The 18,381-nt window shown below is 27.3% G+C and overlaps 1 protein-coding gene across 2 annotated transcripts in view; it reads right to left on the bottom strand.

Moving 5' to 3' along the window:
* Positions 1-18,381, bottom strand: part of LOC123290563 (zinc finger protein Gfi-1-like) — a 125,037-nt gene that overhangs the window by 79,918 nt on the left and 26,738 nt on the right. For both annotated transcript variants that reach the window (XM_044870796.1, XM_044870797.1), the window contains exon 2: positions 16,226-16,405. In XM_044870796.1, coding sequence (XP_044726731.1) covers positions 16,226-16,405 — 180 coding nt within the window. The remainder of the gene's footprint in view (positions 1-16,225; positions 16,406-18,381) is intronic.

The following is an 18,381-nucleotide window of genomic DNA, read 5'->3' as shown; positions in this document are numbered from 1 at the left end:
GTTGTGTCGCTTTGACAAAAGTTTGAATAAATAAATATATGATATATTTCTGTTAGTTTTGTGATATATAAAACCTATATTTACCTATTATTAATAATTTTTTGTGTGTAATTAATTATTCCCGAACGTAACATCATGTTTATAACGCGTGTTTGTTGAACTACAGAGTGGTTGGGAAATAATAATAATTTAAATTTTTCTCATATCTGGAAAACGATTCCCATTAGATGATTCTGTCTAAATTCTTTTCGGTGATATTATAAATATTATTTCTTGGTTCATACTTTTGTTTTAAACCGTTAGGGTGCAAATTAGGTTAAAAAATATATATATATAGTATGAATATCAGTTATATGTGTATGTGACACTACTTTCGTGTAATATGTACACGACTGTAGCTATTTAAGGGTGACTATCTTTCTTTAATTACATGACATAAAAAATAACAAACGATTACGTAATCAACACTACTTTTACATGGTATTCACAATTCATTCCGTCAATTGTTTGTTTTCACTTGTTTTAATTTAACTTTTTGTCATGATAACGGTATATTCATATTTAGTTAAGATATGCGAACAAAAAATTTCATCGCCTATTTTTTAGTTGTTCCGGGTACAGAATCCTAAACTCAGATTTGAAATATAGCTAAGAACACTTCCAAATAAATTACTTTTCAAACGAAACAAAAGAAATTCAAATCAGTACATCCGTTTAGGCGCTACTATTCCCCAGACAGATAGAAAGACTCACATAGAAGAAAACCGGTTTTTGGTTCGGGGGTTGCAAAATTTTATTAAATATCTAATTTTCGAATCTAGCATCACCTAAAATTAACAAAAAAAGAAGATCCAACATTAACAATACATATAATTATCATTATTATAATAATAATAATACAATGCATGCACATATTATTCAATGAAAATTACATACACGTATGTACATGCGTGCTAATATGAGATAATCTAAAATAATGCGTTGAGTGTAATATAATTAAATTTAATGTCACTAAAGGGTTAAACAGGGCACATGTACATATGCATACATATACAATATTACATTGTGAACGTAGTGAGTTTTACAAGTAACGCCTTCAATAAGCTGGTGTAGATTGTAGAATATGTTGTTATATGATGCGTTGAACATATTATATATTGAAAATAGTATGGGGTTAGTTTTGAAGCTATATTAAACATATAAATTGTTGTTGATTTTATATAATATACTTCATTTATTTACTATGTGGAAAGTTGTCTTAGAATAAGTTTGTTCTTTTTAATTCACTTGACGAAAAAAGATGGATGTTAAAAATTTGACGGGAAATTTTCGCACACTAAAAAAATTAAAATAATTACCTTATATTAAAGATTAACCTTATCCTGAAGTTGGTCGTGAAATAAAGTACAAATACTTTCAAACAATTTTCAAATGATTGGAACAAGTACAACTAAATATTTATATTTATAATAGAATGGGATTGAATTTAAAATATGAATTCATTGATACAAAATCATTGAAGTTAAATAAACAAAAGCATTATTTCTTTGAAAATGATTGATTTTAGTATTAAGGGAAAATAACATTGTAAACAAAGCGAATCGACGAATAAAACGAAAATTTCGTTGTGTTTCTTTTAAATATAGAATTTGGTTATTACGAACAAATACCTGTTATGTCTAGTCCATATGTGATTGTGTCAATTACATAAAAATTGCTGTTACTAGCTTGTAGTGAGTTTGAAATAAATTTAATGATCGTTTTTATAATATATAGCATATTTGTGTGCATGTAAAACAAGCATCAGTTGGCGCAGTCAGCACAGCAGTGGACTTAAGACACTAAAACCAACAGTAATCCATATATCGCTGGTTCAAATCCGACTCGAAGAAATCTAATCTATCTAGTATATAATAAGGACATAATACTTCCTATGCCAAGCTATGAGCGCCCGTGGCTAAATTTAAGGCTAGTCATCGGCCGTTGTGTACTTATTACTCCGAATCAAGCTGTCTAAGCGATTGATAACATGTTTTATTATGACTAAAAATTAATCCATTATGCTTATTATTGACTAAAAATTCATCAATTTATCGTCATTTAATTCATTTTCGACACTTTTTTTCATTGCATTTCATTCATTAAATCAGCCTTTTTTGTCGAAATCATTGTAATTATTTGCTTGGATGTCCGAAATTCTTTCGTAATGAAAAAATATGGACAAAAATCGTAAATATGACTGACATTTACAATAGTTCCGGGAAAGTTTCGTTAATCATAGCCCGTTCGTCCTATAATATAGAACAAATTTGGTTCAGAAGATTAAGTTATGCACTAAACAGCAGCAATGTGTTCTCATATTATGCGTATAAAACTTTACATACATGTAACATGTATTACGTAATAATACTATAAATATAGTGGTCGAAAACATTTCCGCCTGAATCATCATCTAATGATTCGGTAACCCCAATAATAAAAATAGTATATCTTTATATATGTGTATTTAGTTTTTTGAGTTTTAGTCAAGCATTCCTTTTTTTTATTTATATTTACAAAATAAGAAGGGATGATTGAATAACTTATTACCCTTATTATATGTGTTTATTAAATGACATATTGATTTATATTTTATGCATTTTTTTTTTTTATAAATAATAATAATATGAGCCCTTTTTCGAATGCCGAAATTATTCTATATTATTGCTTTCTAAAAAGGGTTATTTTTTACACAATTTTCGATGCTATTAACTTAATAATACTGCTGCATATTTTTAAATTTTTATACCATGTATATATGAAATATACATAGTATATTAAGTTTTGTCCCAAGTTTGTAACGCTTAAAAATAATGATCCGTCCGTCTGTGGACACGATAACTCAAAAACGAAAAAAGATATCGAGCTGAAATTTTTACAGCGTACTCAGGACGTAAAAAGTGAGGTCAAGTTCGTAAATGAGCATCATAGGTCAATTGGGACTTGGGTCCGTAGGACCCATCTTGTAAACCGTTAGACATAGAACAAAAGTTTAAACTTTTGTTTAAAACATTTTTTCGTAAACATCACTGTTTACCCGTGAGGGCACCAATTAGGCGGAAATTTTATAATATGTACTATACTTGATTATCAGTTATGTATTTCAACAATTAACTCAGTCAATTGTTTGTTTTCACTTGTTAAATATATTATATTCTTCTTGAAAATTTGTCATTCTTTCAATAATATAAAAGGTAAAATATTTTGTAAAATTGTAATAAATATGTGAAATTGATCGAAATTTAATAACTTTTGGTCATATTAAACGACTTACATTCATTGTATTGTAAAAATCATTGTAAACACCTGCTTGTATTCTAACTCTCAAATACAACAGGTTAAATTATGTGCTTTGGTATCGATTTAAAAAAAATTAATAATAATAATTTTTATTACATTTTTATTTTTTGTCAAAACAATAACATTTAATACTTTAGTTAAAACTATTAATAAAAAGACAATAACAAATATGATATAATATTATAAATAAATTGTAGCTGTTCATTTATGAACCTGCTGCTAACAAACACATTTTTGCAACAGCATTGATAGAGTTGGCTACGTCCTAGACCGGATGTCTAGAGGACCCGCGTTCGAGTCCCGGGTTCTGTGTTTCTTTTTAGTTTCTTTCTATTTGTTCAAATGAAAATTTGTAGCGTTCGTTTTCCCTCTCATATACTAAGTGGTATAATGCGTTAAGATAACAAAAGTTATTAAAAGTATCGTGTTTGAAGATTCCAACTTTGATAGCAAATATTTTTTTTAAAGTGAGTGACCAAAATTTTTTGTTGGCCATAATATTTTATTCAGTGCCCGATCTAACGCGTCTGGATACCGGGAGTTCTTGATATAGGCATTAAATTATTTAAAAAAATTCTGCATTTCTGGATGAGAATTGGAAATTACTAGCATATTTTACAATAATTTAATTAATATATCAGAGGCAGGAATTTTTTATAAGATAATTTATAAGAGTATTGTTAGCTATCGATCCAATTGTATTACATTATTTCACTCACATGTGGTGTAAATACAATTACAGTATTTAATTACACTTTTATCCAACAATTTCTTTCTTTTTTTGTTTAATGATAAAAAAATAACTGCACTACCTTAGTGTGCTATAAACGTTGATAACATTTATATTAAATTACACGATTTATTTTTGTTGTTTATCGAGAAGAAAAGGATGTTCGAAATATGATAAAATAAAACTTGTCCGAGGATCGAACACACAACCTCTGACCTTTTAGAATAGCACTGTCTAATCAATTGATTTGTGCCAGGGATTCAACTTTTCTTACATTTCTCCGTTTGTCTAATTAGAACGCCAGTCCAGAAGAAGATTTATTCGCATCAGTTACACATTACTTTCAAAGTTTAAGAAGTAATAGTTCTGTAGATATACCATCGGAAGGGTACTTCAGTTGGTTAGAATGATTCTGGAATACCAGAATCTTCGCTCTGTGCTATAACATTCTCTTTTCTCTTTTTAACTTTCTCCTGGAAAGCTAAATATTAATAACTAATTATTTTTTCGAAGGCCTTTGACATAAAATATCATAGAGGTGATTGTGCTCGACCAGCCTTCGACATGTCAAAGAATTTGTCGTCTTTTCTTTCTCATTGCAGTCTCCACAGTGGTGGAAGATTAGAGCTTCTCATTGCCGACTGTGGTACTATCGTTTCGATATTCGGCTATCTATCTTATTTCAAAACTGTTTAGCTTCTAGGGTTCTATTCGCAATCGTTGCAGAATGAGAACGGTTCTAAATTCAGAATCCTCTTTTGTTCTTAAAAGTTTTCTTGAGGTGATCCTTGAAATGTGTATAAATATTATTCACAAGTTCAAGTCAGAATAATTCACAAAATTGGACATCCATTTCTTCTCAAAAAAAAAAAAAAAAAAAAAAACCGTTATATAATTTTGATGAAGACAAGAACATCAAATCATTTTTACTGAGAAGAAAAAAGCAGAAAGAATACAGTAATTGATTTTTTGTTTCGTAAAAACTAATATTAAATTACTGTCAAATCATATATATTGCAATAAAATTTCTATATTATCGTTTTTGTGGTGTGAATCATAAAAAAATTGTATTCTTATCAATTTTTTTTTCTTTAATTCACTTTGAGCACACAGAAAAAATAAATTGTGAAATGAAACTTAGCTACATAATTTTACAGTGTCTTAGTGGTTCTGAATACAAAACTCTCAAGTTACCAATAAATATGTATTTCCTTATCGATTATAACGAAAAAGTACCTACTTTAAAAAAATTAATGTATAAAATATTATGATAAAATAAAATATTAAAAATTTTTATTAATTTTAAGAGAGAGAATTCTATTCTAGTAAGATCTTAGAAATTGATATATTTATTATATTATAAATCATTTAATTTAAATTAAAAATTTTTATAAAAATATATAAATAACAAAATTATATTTTTATTTGCATAGTTCAATTAATTATACAAAATAAATTTAACTTCGAGCTAAACTTCGAATTTCTCAGATTAAGATAAAGTTTAGTATCTATCCTTTTTACCAGCCTCATAAGGAAATTCGAAAATTTTATATAGAATTTCATATAAAATCAAAATATACAATATTTTTAAAATAATTGTTTCAAAAATAACTATTTTTCTAAGACATTCGACGGTAACAATGTCGAATAAAAAGAAAGACAAAATATCTATATATTTATATTAAATAGGTATATTTTTCTTGATAAATATTTACATAAAAAGCTTTGTCTCGATAATTTCTCATATTTAGTCGATATTTTTTCAAGCTTTTCTATTAAATAATATCCATACTTAATATTGTAAGCAAACTTGTTTGCATAAACTAGAAGCTTCGATTATAATAATATTTGTTTTTTATCCATCAATCTAAATAATTACTCGAATTTAAATAAATTTTTAATATATTCCAGGACATCGAATTTTTATTACGAAAAAAAGAATCAGATCAAGAAAGTCACATGAAATGAACGATCATCGACTTTTTAGTGGAAAAATCAATGAGTTTGTCTAACATTTCAAAAAAACGGGAGTGTGTTCGATAATTCACAATTAGAAAATTGTAATTTGCATGGTTTCAGTAATATCGTTTCGTACGAGAAATTGATTTTTAGATATGAATCAATAAATAAAGATTTTCTTTTGAATCCTGTCATGTTTCGCCAATATTTCATTAAAGCCATGGTTTAAAAAACCAATTTGCACAAAAGTATTGCCTGGAAGAAATCTTTCAGGTAAATTTTCAAAATATCATCTCATTTCGTTGTATTTATTTTGAATGCATTTTAGTGACATGTTTCGGAACATATAAGCATTCTTCAAATGTAAGAAAACCAAAGAAATTGAACATAAATATTATCAAAGATAATAAACCAGCACTAGGATATTTCGATTTTGTTTCAATTTCATATATCAATTTTTGTATAATACAAATACGTATGTCGAGTACGAAGTAGTCATCATCAAAATTTATGAGAAATTGAAGTATAGAAAAAATTCTAATTAAAGAAAGAAGTATAATAATTTGTCTAATGTATTTTAGTGGCATGTTTCGGTACATATAATCATTCTTAAAATGTAAGGAAATCAAATTGAAGAATAAAATAAATTTCGACTCGTTATCAGAATACTTTCATGCAAATACGGAAGAATATTATTTTATAATTTGCTTAATATTTTATCAATAAATTTTTATGTGTAATTCAAGAGTTTATCTGTCACAAGCTTTGTATAAGCTTCACATGAAACTGGTTTAATAGTTATTGTTGATAAATATTACATTGTATGACAACATATTTCCCTCCTTTACCCATCATCATCCTCATTTCATTCGTTCTATGTAGAGTAAACAAGACATGTATAACTAGAAAAAATAAACGCGACTTATCAAACAAAATAATATAATATTAATAGTCTTAGAGCTAATCAGCATATATCATCATTGATTTGAAACACTCTTTGTGGCTTACTTGTGTTTATAGCCCTTCGAAAATTTTTGTAAACTTGTGTCCTTCTTTACGTGGATATTTTTTATCCATTTTAATAGGAACATAATTAAATAAACAAATTTAAAAACTGCCTTGCTCAGTATTAAATTTAAGCAAAAATGAATTGATATAACACTTTTAAAGAAATCAGACAGTATTGGTCATCCCTTTTATTAAAGGTCAGACCAAGCAAATGCTATTAAATTTAACGAATTTATCTATGAAAGTGTCGTTATATCAACGACAATGTAGCTAGCTCTAGGAGTAGAATTCATAAACCATAAACAAGCCCTTCTACATCCAACATAGAGGTTACATGTAATTCTTAAGTAAACACTTATATAAATGTTATAACATTATATATATATAAACTGCCTGCTTATAACTCTCACCGATCGTATGGTGGGGTTGTGAATATAACATTGAATTTATATACAAAGTGTGACACTCAAACCACACACATACAACCCTTATAATATGTGTGTACAAAATATTACATGACTTTATGCATATAATATACACTTTACTGGTACAGAATGTTTGTCAAATTTTGTAGAACGAGTTTCATGAATAATATGAAATAATTCCTTTGCTGATTTCACCTTTCGTTTTTATACACTATTTCGATTAAATGTCTGATGAAACTAACTTTCAAAGGGGAAGTGAGGTACATACAACCAAAGGTGGATTATCCATGAGGTAAAGTAGCCGTGTGCTAATAGGCGCGGTGTTAGAAAGACGCACGCACGTGGAAGTTTTTAGACAAATATAAAATTCATTATAAGTATGAAAAAAATTACAGTTCGTGGAAATTGACATTTGTACAGTTATTCAAATGTATGACAGTCTAATTCATATAATTTCTGTAGAAAGGGAAAATTCTAATAAAAATGAACAGCAAACCTTGGAACTCTCAATAAGAGGATACGGAAGAGAAAACTCACATCAGATGAATCTGACGAAATTATTACTTCTTCATTATCTGGTAGGGAATCATTCATAGTGACAGTATATCTATAAATTATATACAGATTTGTGTTTCAACTTCAACGGAGGCCAGTACTGTTCGACCTGTATGCAAGTATATTAGTAACGAAGTATTCTTGAGATTTAGAAAAATGTCTTTTTGATGAATCCATCCATACAACGATAGCTGGAGCAGGAGAACTGTCCCGAACAATCAACGTAATCTTTACAGGAACTATAAAAAGGTCTTATTGATACAGTTTTTATTACAAAAGGTGCTTATTCTGCTTAAGGACGCAAAATTTCTTAATCGACCTCTGCGTATAGCGTCTATTATATTTGGAAAAACACGATATTTCTTAAATGATTTCCAGCGATCGAATAAAAAGTAACAATAGAGATATTTGATTATTTGTCAGAAAAATAACAAATAGATTCCTGTTTTCCAAAGAAACTACTTGGCAGTCCAAACTTGCTTTCTTGGCAGTATTTCTAAATAAATTCACTACTCAATATTTATCGAATTCCTATTCCAATACTCAAACAAATAATGTTTTGTTTATTTTATTATCGGTTTACAAACTATAGATGGCATCATATTTATGTGGTTGTTTAGTTTGAGTATAGGATTGGTTAGTATTTAATAATAATCGTTGTTTGTGCAATAATAGTAAGTAGCCAACCACTATTAACATATAATACCTGTTCTTTTTAGCCCCCGGTGTAATACACAAAATATAGGTAAAAAAGGGTAGTGTAATTATAGAATTATAAGATAATCTCTCTCTCTACTTACACTTATATATACACTATTATCGAAAAAGAACATATCTATAGTTTATATATTAATAATTTTTGTAATCATAATAAAATACAATGTTTTGCCTCTCAGTAAAATTATTGTTATGATTATGAAAGTACAAAAGAAACAGAAGCAATAAGAAAACAAGCAAGTGAAAACAAACAATTGACTGAGTTAGTTGTTGAAATGCCATGCACAGTCAGTGTTGATTTCTTTATCACATTACACATACAAACATGTGACACATACATAACTGATAATACAGTATAGTACATATTATAAAATTTCCGCCTAATTAGCGCCCTCACGGGTAAACAGTGATGTTTACGAAAAAATGTTTCATACAAAAGTTGTTTAATTTTTGATAAGGAACATTTTTTACATTTAAACTTTTGTTCTATCTCTAACGGTTTACAAGATGGGTCTTACGGACCCAAGGCCCAATTGACCTATGATGCTCATTTACGAACTTTACGTCACTTTTTACGTCCTGAGTACGCTGTAAAAATTTCACCTCGATATCTTTTTTCGTTTTAGCAAAATTTTTTTCCTTGCATCATTATTTTCAAACGTTACAAACTTGAGACTAAACTTAATATACTATGTATATTTCATTTATACATGGTATAAAAAGAATGAAAGACTTTATTTTTTTATTGTTCTGTATTAAATAAAATCAATTTTCTTAATAATTATTTATTATATATTATTTGAATGGATATTTGTTTGTTTTTGTATCTTTGTGCATACAATAATATAATATGTATAGGTATTATATATTTGTTATTATTGGTTTTAAATTTTTATTGATTTATTTGAATTTTTTTTATAGTTTTGTAAATAATGTTTTTGAAAGAATAAAATAAAGCGAGTTGAAACAATCATGATATACAGATTAAAAATTAACTAACTTTTAATTTTAATATAATAAAACAATAATGTGCTTTTGTTTGACTCAAAATCAGAATATTTAAGTATATTTCTATATATCACGAAATAATTTAACTATTATTAATTGAATTATGTTATTTGAGTGGAAGTCTGACACTGTTAGAAGTCTGAGCCTGAATCCGAGCGGTCTAAGGCGCTTGCCTTGGTCTGTTTGTCCATTTAGACTTAGGTTGCTGTTTCAAATCCAGGCAGCGGCAGTGAGAACAATTTATAATTAATGGGAGTGCAGAATTGATCACATTGTCGTCGCTTGGATAAGAACGAAGTAACCGACTCCACCCACATCAAAATGTAATTGTAAATATATTTGTAATTAAATAAATAAAGATTAACAAATAATGATGTGGGTGGCCTCTGTTATAGGCGTATATGTCAGAGAAAAGGGGGTTAAACCCTATTATTATTATTATTATTAATTGAATTATGTAATAACACGAGCTCATTTTGTCAAGTTTTTATTATGTATAACTATTATTTGGGCTTATGAACATCAAACTTCGTACACTCAAGATCGCGACATAAAAATATATGCACCAGATACATATATCGTGAACAGTGATTTCCCGGAAATAGAAAGAAATACATTGAAATCAATTGTGTAAATATATATAAATTTTTATTTGTATAAAAATTTATATATATTTTAATTTAAAATTCAAAATTTTTGTATTTGATATAAAATATATTTTATAGCACAACTAAAGCCTTTGCTTTCTTTACCAAAAGAAATCATTTTTATTATATATTGTTTGAATCAATTTCGTTTATATTTTATAAAAATGAATTCTGTATTTATATTGATTGTTTAAAAATGCCTATATGATAGTTTAAATAATATTTATTTCTTAATTTAATTACTATTTTTCAATTGATTTTTGTAACATGACAGTCGATTTGGATCGAACTTTATTGTTCTACAGATATATAATTATCTTGGGAAATTAACAACATTTCTTTTCAGAAGTCAGAAAGTTTTTGATTGAACACCAAAAAACTTCAATTTGCAAGCTTAAAAACGAATATTAGAATTTAGAATAATACTCTTAATTAGAAAGTTGATCCTCACATGTAGCTATACCATGCTTAGCTCACCCGTTAAATGCAAATTTTATTACGATCCCTTAGGCAGGCTTTCGATAGTAGAATTCGCTGCGCTTGAATCATAAATAATACCTTAACACTATTCAAATCCCTGTACAAAATTCTTCATAAATATGGTGGGAGCGCAAATAAATACATAGTACATAGGAAGATGTAATGTTATACTTTATTTATTTGCGCTTCTACCACTTTTAATATTTTTCTTTTTTCTAATGTTCCCCTTTTAAAACAACAAAAAAAGAATTAGAGAAATTGTTCCATTCGTTCTCAAATTATAGCGAGACCTGAAAAAATAGAAGTTCATTTAAATATATACAGCTGGCACTTAATCGAAAGAAGATTTTTTAGACAAAAGGTAAAGTTTCTTTTACATAAACAGAAGCTGTAATAAATTTTCTTTATGATGAAAACTTTTCCGAAGGTCAATCATCGATTAATTTTTGTAAAATAAAAATTATTGTTCTTCCATAAGGTCTTATGTTTAATATCACAATTTTAAAATGAAATAATTCAAAATTTTGGCGCGCAAGACGCCCATAAACTGTATTTATTGTGATCAAGGGACTTTGAACTATCGTCTACCGCAAAAAAACCATTCGCCGTACTTAATCAAAGAGCCGGACTACCTTGTCAATTTGTATGTTGATGAACGGCACTTGGACTATAATACAAATGCTATTTTTAAAAATTAATTTTTATCTATAAGTATAAATAACTTTATTTATTATATAAAGTAATAATTTAAATACGTGTATCTAAGTTTTTATTTTTGATTTGGTATTTAAAAAGAATTATAATTAAATATAAACAAAATAATAAATAGTAATATTTCGGAATTATATCAAAGGCCACATTTTATAAAGGTATATACCTAAATCTAAATCCATTAATTTAATTTAATCATAGATTATATGATTAGTTATTTTATTACATCTAATTATCATACTTAAAATTTATTAGATACTGATATGAAAATTTCTAGTGCACGTAAGGAGAGAATATATAGGATGTCGACATCAGAGCCGTCACTGGCAGGATTTATTTTGGGAAATAACACTTGTAATATAATTTAAAAAAAAGCCGCATATTGTTTCTAAGCAAAAATTGTTTATATAATAACGTTTTTTCCGACTTAGTAAGTACGCTTTAGATCTTAGCAATAACTTTCTAATTTTGATGACGATCGAATTTGACGTAATTTGATGAATTAATCGGGCTTAAATGTCGATTATAAGCTTCAAATTGAATAAAGTAATTTTGATCCACAATTCTTATTCTTTTCATGATAAATATCTCAAAAGCTTGGATTTGTGTGTATTTTTGAACTAAACACAAATAAGCAGATATGTTCATTTTTACCGTATTTTATAAGAATTGTCTTAAAATAAATTTCTGAAATTTTTTTTACAAGGTATAAGTTTTTCTTTTAGCACCCCGAGTTTTTTGTAGCACCTTGTATTTTAATTAAACTTTATTTTAATTAAACGTTATTTTTTTAACCGGATTTCTATTGTTTTAATAAACAGATCGCCCGATTTCAGTCAATAAAACGTATCTTTTACATTGATGCTACGGCGGAAATAGGTATTATAGATTTTAGATTAAAAAAAAACACATTTTTTATTAGTATTTTACATATAGAGTGGACAGTTTTCACCTATTTTGAACAAAAATTGTAGGTTTTGATAGGGGACATCATGTTCTGACATCATACTAGACCTAGGTTCCTTTAACAGTAAGAGAATAAATTACTTTAAATCAGAAAGATGTTCCTAAAAAAAATACTAAGATTTTTGCGAAAATCGTTTGTTTTAGGAAAAAATTCGATTTGAGAATATGTCATTATAGCATTTAATCGAAAGAAAATATGATTGTTTCAGAAAAATGATGTAGCCAAAATTTACCTACGGGAATAGAAAATCCATGACTTTAACCTGAAATTCTTTAACTCTGATTTTGTTCTTAACTTGGAATTGTTCTGACAGAGAAGAATGACCTTTAATCTCCTTGATAACTTTTATCTAAAAAATCTTCTTTCGATTAAGTGCCAGCCGTATATATTTAAATGAACTTCTATTTTTCCACGCTTTTTGACGCTTTTACGATATTTTTTAGAGCATTTTATTACATTTACGTCATACAAATTGCCTAGTTGATTAGGTGACTAGGCACGTGACGACCGGACTACTTTAATTATAGAGAACTTGCATATTCGTTGCGTGCGTAGTCATGGTAGGGACAATAAAGTCGATGCCAGCGCTTCCAGTGAAAAAAATGTTAATATTATAGAAAATTAAAATTATTGTAAAACACTAATTAATTAAACTGAATGCATTAAAAATTGTGAAAATAAGAAATCAAATTGCACAAATATTATTTTGCAAATGTAAATTATCATAATTATTTATTTAAATTTGTGAGACAATAATATTAAATTTTCAATGTAAGTCTTAAATGTAATCCATACAATTATATATGCATCCATACCATTCTATAATTAAAGTAGTGTATCGTTACCATGGAAACGCCTCCAAAAAACTCACGCACAGAGCGAATAGATTGACTACTTGCATATAGTGTGACTAAGTGAAAAAATTATTAACCACTTTTACAAGTTTCGCCGCAATGTGTGTGTGTCTGTATCATCGTAGCGACAAAATGAATGAATCGATTTTGATTTTTTCTTGTTTCGTTTGAAATGTTAATTAATGGAGAGTGTTCTTAGCTATGATAAAAGTACAAGTTTAGATTTCCGTACCCGGAACAACTCAAAAATGGGCGATGATCCTCGAAAACATTTCAGTTTGGTGAAATCTCTAAGGATAAAGGTAATTTGTTTGAGAATTATCTTAGATATGTTTCAAGTGCGACTTAATAGTTTCGTGCAGGAAAAATTTGTCGAGGGTTTTTTAAATTTTGAAAAATTTATCGGGTGTTTAGCATATCGACTAAGTGCAATAAATAATTTAAATTCGCGTGGAAAAGCTTTCGTTTCATATCACTTTATCATCAACTTAAAAAGCAAATTTTTTACAATGAATATCATAAAATTTTTTAGCACGTAATAACCAGTTTTTTCCCTTTTACAACTAATACACTTTGTTTAATAATAATGATACTCAATTATTTATCAATTTATAATGGATTAAAATTGATTTACAATCCCAGCGTTAATATATTTTAAATTATCTATCATTTATTTATCAATTTAAACAAAGATTAGCTAAATTAATAATAATATATTTTAAGTTTTTTTTATTTTAAGCAAAATTCTTTTTTTTTTTTATTTTAAGCTTTAATTTTTTAATTTATTTATATATGTTTTTGATAACAAAGTTAATAAAGTTATAAATAAATATATATAAATTAATTTTAAAATTCCATAGAAAATATTTTTAATTTTTTTGTGATTTTTGACTAGATTAAAATCGATAGAGAAAATATTTAGGCCAGACGTTTTATAATTTATTTATTTTTTTAATAATTTTTCATTTTTTTTTGTTCTTTTTTCAATTATAGTTTGGATTGACTTTAACTCTAAAATAATAAAAAGATTAAAATAATAAAATTTAAAATTGAAGAAGAAAAAACCCAATTTCATACGAGATGAACTGAAAAGGTAAAAGCAATTTTATTTTTTTTCCCAAAATTGGTATAATTGTAGGCCCTTAAACTACATTTTATCAATTAAAAACTGACGACAAGATATCATCAAATTAATTTTTTTTAATTTTATTTTATATTTGTAAAAAAGACATTTGAAAAACTTAAAGTTAGTATTTTTTACTTTTTAGACCAATTTATACCGAATATAACAGCATGACATTTACCGAACCGAATTAAGATGTTAAAAGCTACAAAATACACGCAGAAACCAACTGACTTGTATTAAGTTTGAGAGGGTTAGTGGCTGTCTGGGAGTGGAACGAACTTCAACCATAAGGATAACCCGTCAGCACTCGCGTTATGAGCATTTCGCATGAATGCATGAGAAAATCTCTTATCACATGAATTAAGATTATCGAATGGTTGACGCGAGTGCTGTCGTTCCTTAGTTTTTTAACACTCTTTTGTTAGCTTCATACGGAAACTTTAAACATGATTTTGACCCCTCCAAAACGTCGAATTAACTCGAAATTTGGCAAGCTTATCAAGAAATACAATAATTAGAAAATCAAAAAACACAAAATAAATAAAAGTTTAAAAAAAAAAACACGCTTTTGTAACTAACTGAACTAAAAGGTAGAAAATAATTTCTTTAAATTCAAAAAAAATCATTTAATCGTAATAAAACAAGAGGTGGTTTTTAAGATATTTTCTAATGACATTACTTTTACCAATATCTGTCTATAAAATATTTATAATAATTTAAATTTAGCACCCCACGCTTTTTTACGATAAAATGATTTTCTATCTTTTAGTTCAACTAGTTACAAAAGCGTGTCTTTTGGTTTTTTTTAATCTATTATTTATTTTTAAATTGGTTCACATTTAGTTACTTATTAATCACCCAATATATAAAATATAATTGATATAATTTTTAATCTGCGTCCATTCAATTAAAATTAAATGAATAAATAAATACACAAAAATTATGAATCATTTTATAAGTTTGTTGTTTTATTGTTATGGATGTCAAGGAGGAAGAAAAGACCTTAATAACCCTCCAGTTAAATTTTATATTCATTCAATATCCGAAGATGTTTTAGAATATATAGAATTATTTAAAGAGTTTATATTATCAGGAAGTTAAATTACTATATAAACAAGTTAATTACACTTAATTCAGAAATCATCTTGTGAGGTCTATAGTTTGATGTATAAAACATTCTAACTCTGTTAGTAATTATGTTTTAAACAAGAATGATTGGTCGCTACGCTGTTTTAGATTGTTTAGAATCTTTTTTTGCGGAATTGTTTAGAAAATTAATAATGATTTTATTAAAAAAAAAAAAAGACCTTGGAAAAAATCTTTAATTCATTTATTTTAGCAGGAAACATTTAATTTTCATGGGAACAAAATATTACTATAGTGTATAATTGCTCAAAAGTCGATCCTAATAAACTCTTTCTGAATTTAATAGCGTTCATTTTTCTTGGAATTACAGAATTTTATTATGCGCAGAAAGATTTGGGTTCCTATATAAGTCCTGGAAGTGTCCTTATAAGCCCAAGAATAAAGTCAAAGAGGAACAGACCTTCTTTGCTACAAATTTTAAGAGCGATCCTTGTATTATCCGGAAGTTCTCCTTTTTCTCAAAAGTTCAGCATACCCCTTTTTATTAAAACTAACTTTGCTCAAGCTAACTATGAGAAGTTAACCAACTTCGAATAAAATAAAAGCTTCTTACCTTTATCAGATTTATTTTCCGATACTGGTGAAGATCTTCTGTTATGCGGTGATATATCTGGATATTTTGTTTCTGTATTTTGTAAAAATGGTGAATTCCATATACTACGACAATATGTTTGAAATGCTCCATTAATTGGAAAATGTAGCGGTGATATGGGTGATAATCGCTGTCCATTACCTGTAAAAAGAAAGAAAGAATTTTTAAAACACGTTCGATATTTAACCAGAAGATTCTCATTATAAAAACGAAAGTATATGAAGAAGTCGTGATGAATGTTGGTTCTTTAGTAAATAACTGCTTTTAAAAATGTATAATGAAAAACTTTTATCAATACTCCTCAAGTTTTAAGCTTTAAAATCATACCAAAATTAAGAACTTTGTATAAAAATGAAAAACTTTTTTTGGTAAAAACACTGACTTTGATAGTTAATTTCTCTTAAACCGTACAGAGAATCGATATGAATTTTTCACAAAAGACGTATGATTAATTTATAAATATAACTAGAGACACCGACAGACGTTGTCCCGTGAAAACGTAACTCCAATTTATTAATACCTATACTACGTTTAGCCTGTCCCCTAAACCCATCCTGCTAAGCCCCAATTTAACTCCTTGGACTGGCCTGAACTCCGACCTTTGGCCTAACTTTTGATAGTAGAGCTCGCTGCGCTCACATATGGCTCTATTAAATGCCTATTGACAATACCTGAATACTATTAAAAATACATAGTACACATAGTAAGTTGTAATATAATGTAATGATTTATATGCGCTCCCGCCATTTAATGAAAATTCATTTTTTTGGTACGGATCCCTCAAAAACAGTTGTACTGGAGCAAATTGGTGAATCTAAACCATCCTTGAATCCCCTTGAACTCATACAAAAAGTTTCATCAAAATCGGTCCAGCCGTCTAGGAGGAATTCAGTTACATACACACGCATACAAGAAATATATATATAAAGATTTCTAATTTTTTTGATAATTTTAATTTTTTTAGTATCGAAATACCATTATTGATTTTTAGTAAATTTTTTGTATTTATTTATTATTATACCATGTATATATGAAATATACATAGTATATTTAGTTTAGTCCCAAGTTTGTAACGCTTAAAAATATTGATGCTACGAAAAAAATTTTGTCCGTCCGTCCGTCTGTGGACACGATAACTCAAAAACGAAAAAAGATATCGAGCTGAAATTACAGCGTACTCATGACGTAAAAAGTGAGGTCAAGTTCGTAAATGAGCATCATAGGTCAATCGAGTCTTGGGTACGTAGGACCCATCTTGTAAACCGTTAGAGATAGAACAAAAGTTTAAATGTAAAAAATGTTCCTTATCAAAAATTAAACAACTTTTGTTTGAAACATTTTTTCGTAAACATCACTGTTTACCCGTGAGGGCGCCAATTAGGCGGAAATTTTATAATATGTACTATACTTGATTATCAGTTATGTATGTGTCATATGTTTGTATGTGTAATGTGATAAAGAAATCAACACTGACTATGCATGGTATTTTAACAATTAACTCAGTCAATTGTTTGTTTTCACTTGTTAATATATTTTTTTTTCATTGTCTATTCGAGTTATTGTTCAGTAGAAATAAATCGACACTTACACACTCCGCCAGAAAATCTGTATTTCTACAAAAATTATTAGCACTTAGAAAATAATGAAATATAAACTTCAAACATTTTATATCACCTTAAAACAGATTGATTAAAATATGAATCAATCTCACAGTGATCTAATTTTTAATTTATATTTAATAAATATAAAAATCATTCTATATGAATGAATATTGAATGATATTTAATAAATAAATCAGTTAAATAAAATCAGTCATCACATCACATTCACTTGATTAAACAAGTCAATCTTAATGTAATTAGATGTAATAATAATATATTCATATGTATATGTAATATAATGTAATGTTACATATGTTATGTTATTGTTTATAATGTAAGTATATTTATTTAAATTAGGGAGTTAGATTGAGAAATTAACAACGGACGATTACTAAAGTACAACATTATATTATTTATACTTACTATATATTGTACTGACTTAAGTACTTAATATTTAAGTAAGGATGTATAATTTATAGAGTGTAACCGAAAAAACGTGTAAAAAATTTACTTATT

The sequence above is a fragment of the Chrysoperla carnea genome, chromosome 1 (genome assembly GCF_905475395.1).
Source record: "Chrysoperla carnea chromosome 1, inChrCarn1.1, whole genome shotgun sequence".
NCBI lineage: Eukaryota > Metazoa > Arthropoda > Insecta > Neuroptera > Chrysopidae > Chrysoperla > Chrysoperla carnea.
This window is presented reverse-complemented; position numbering and strand designations above follow the sequence as displayed.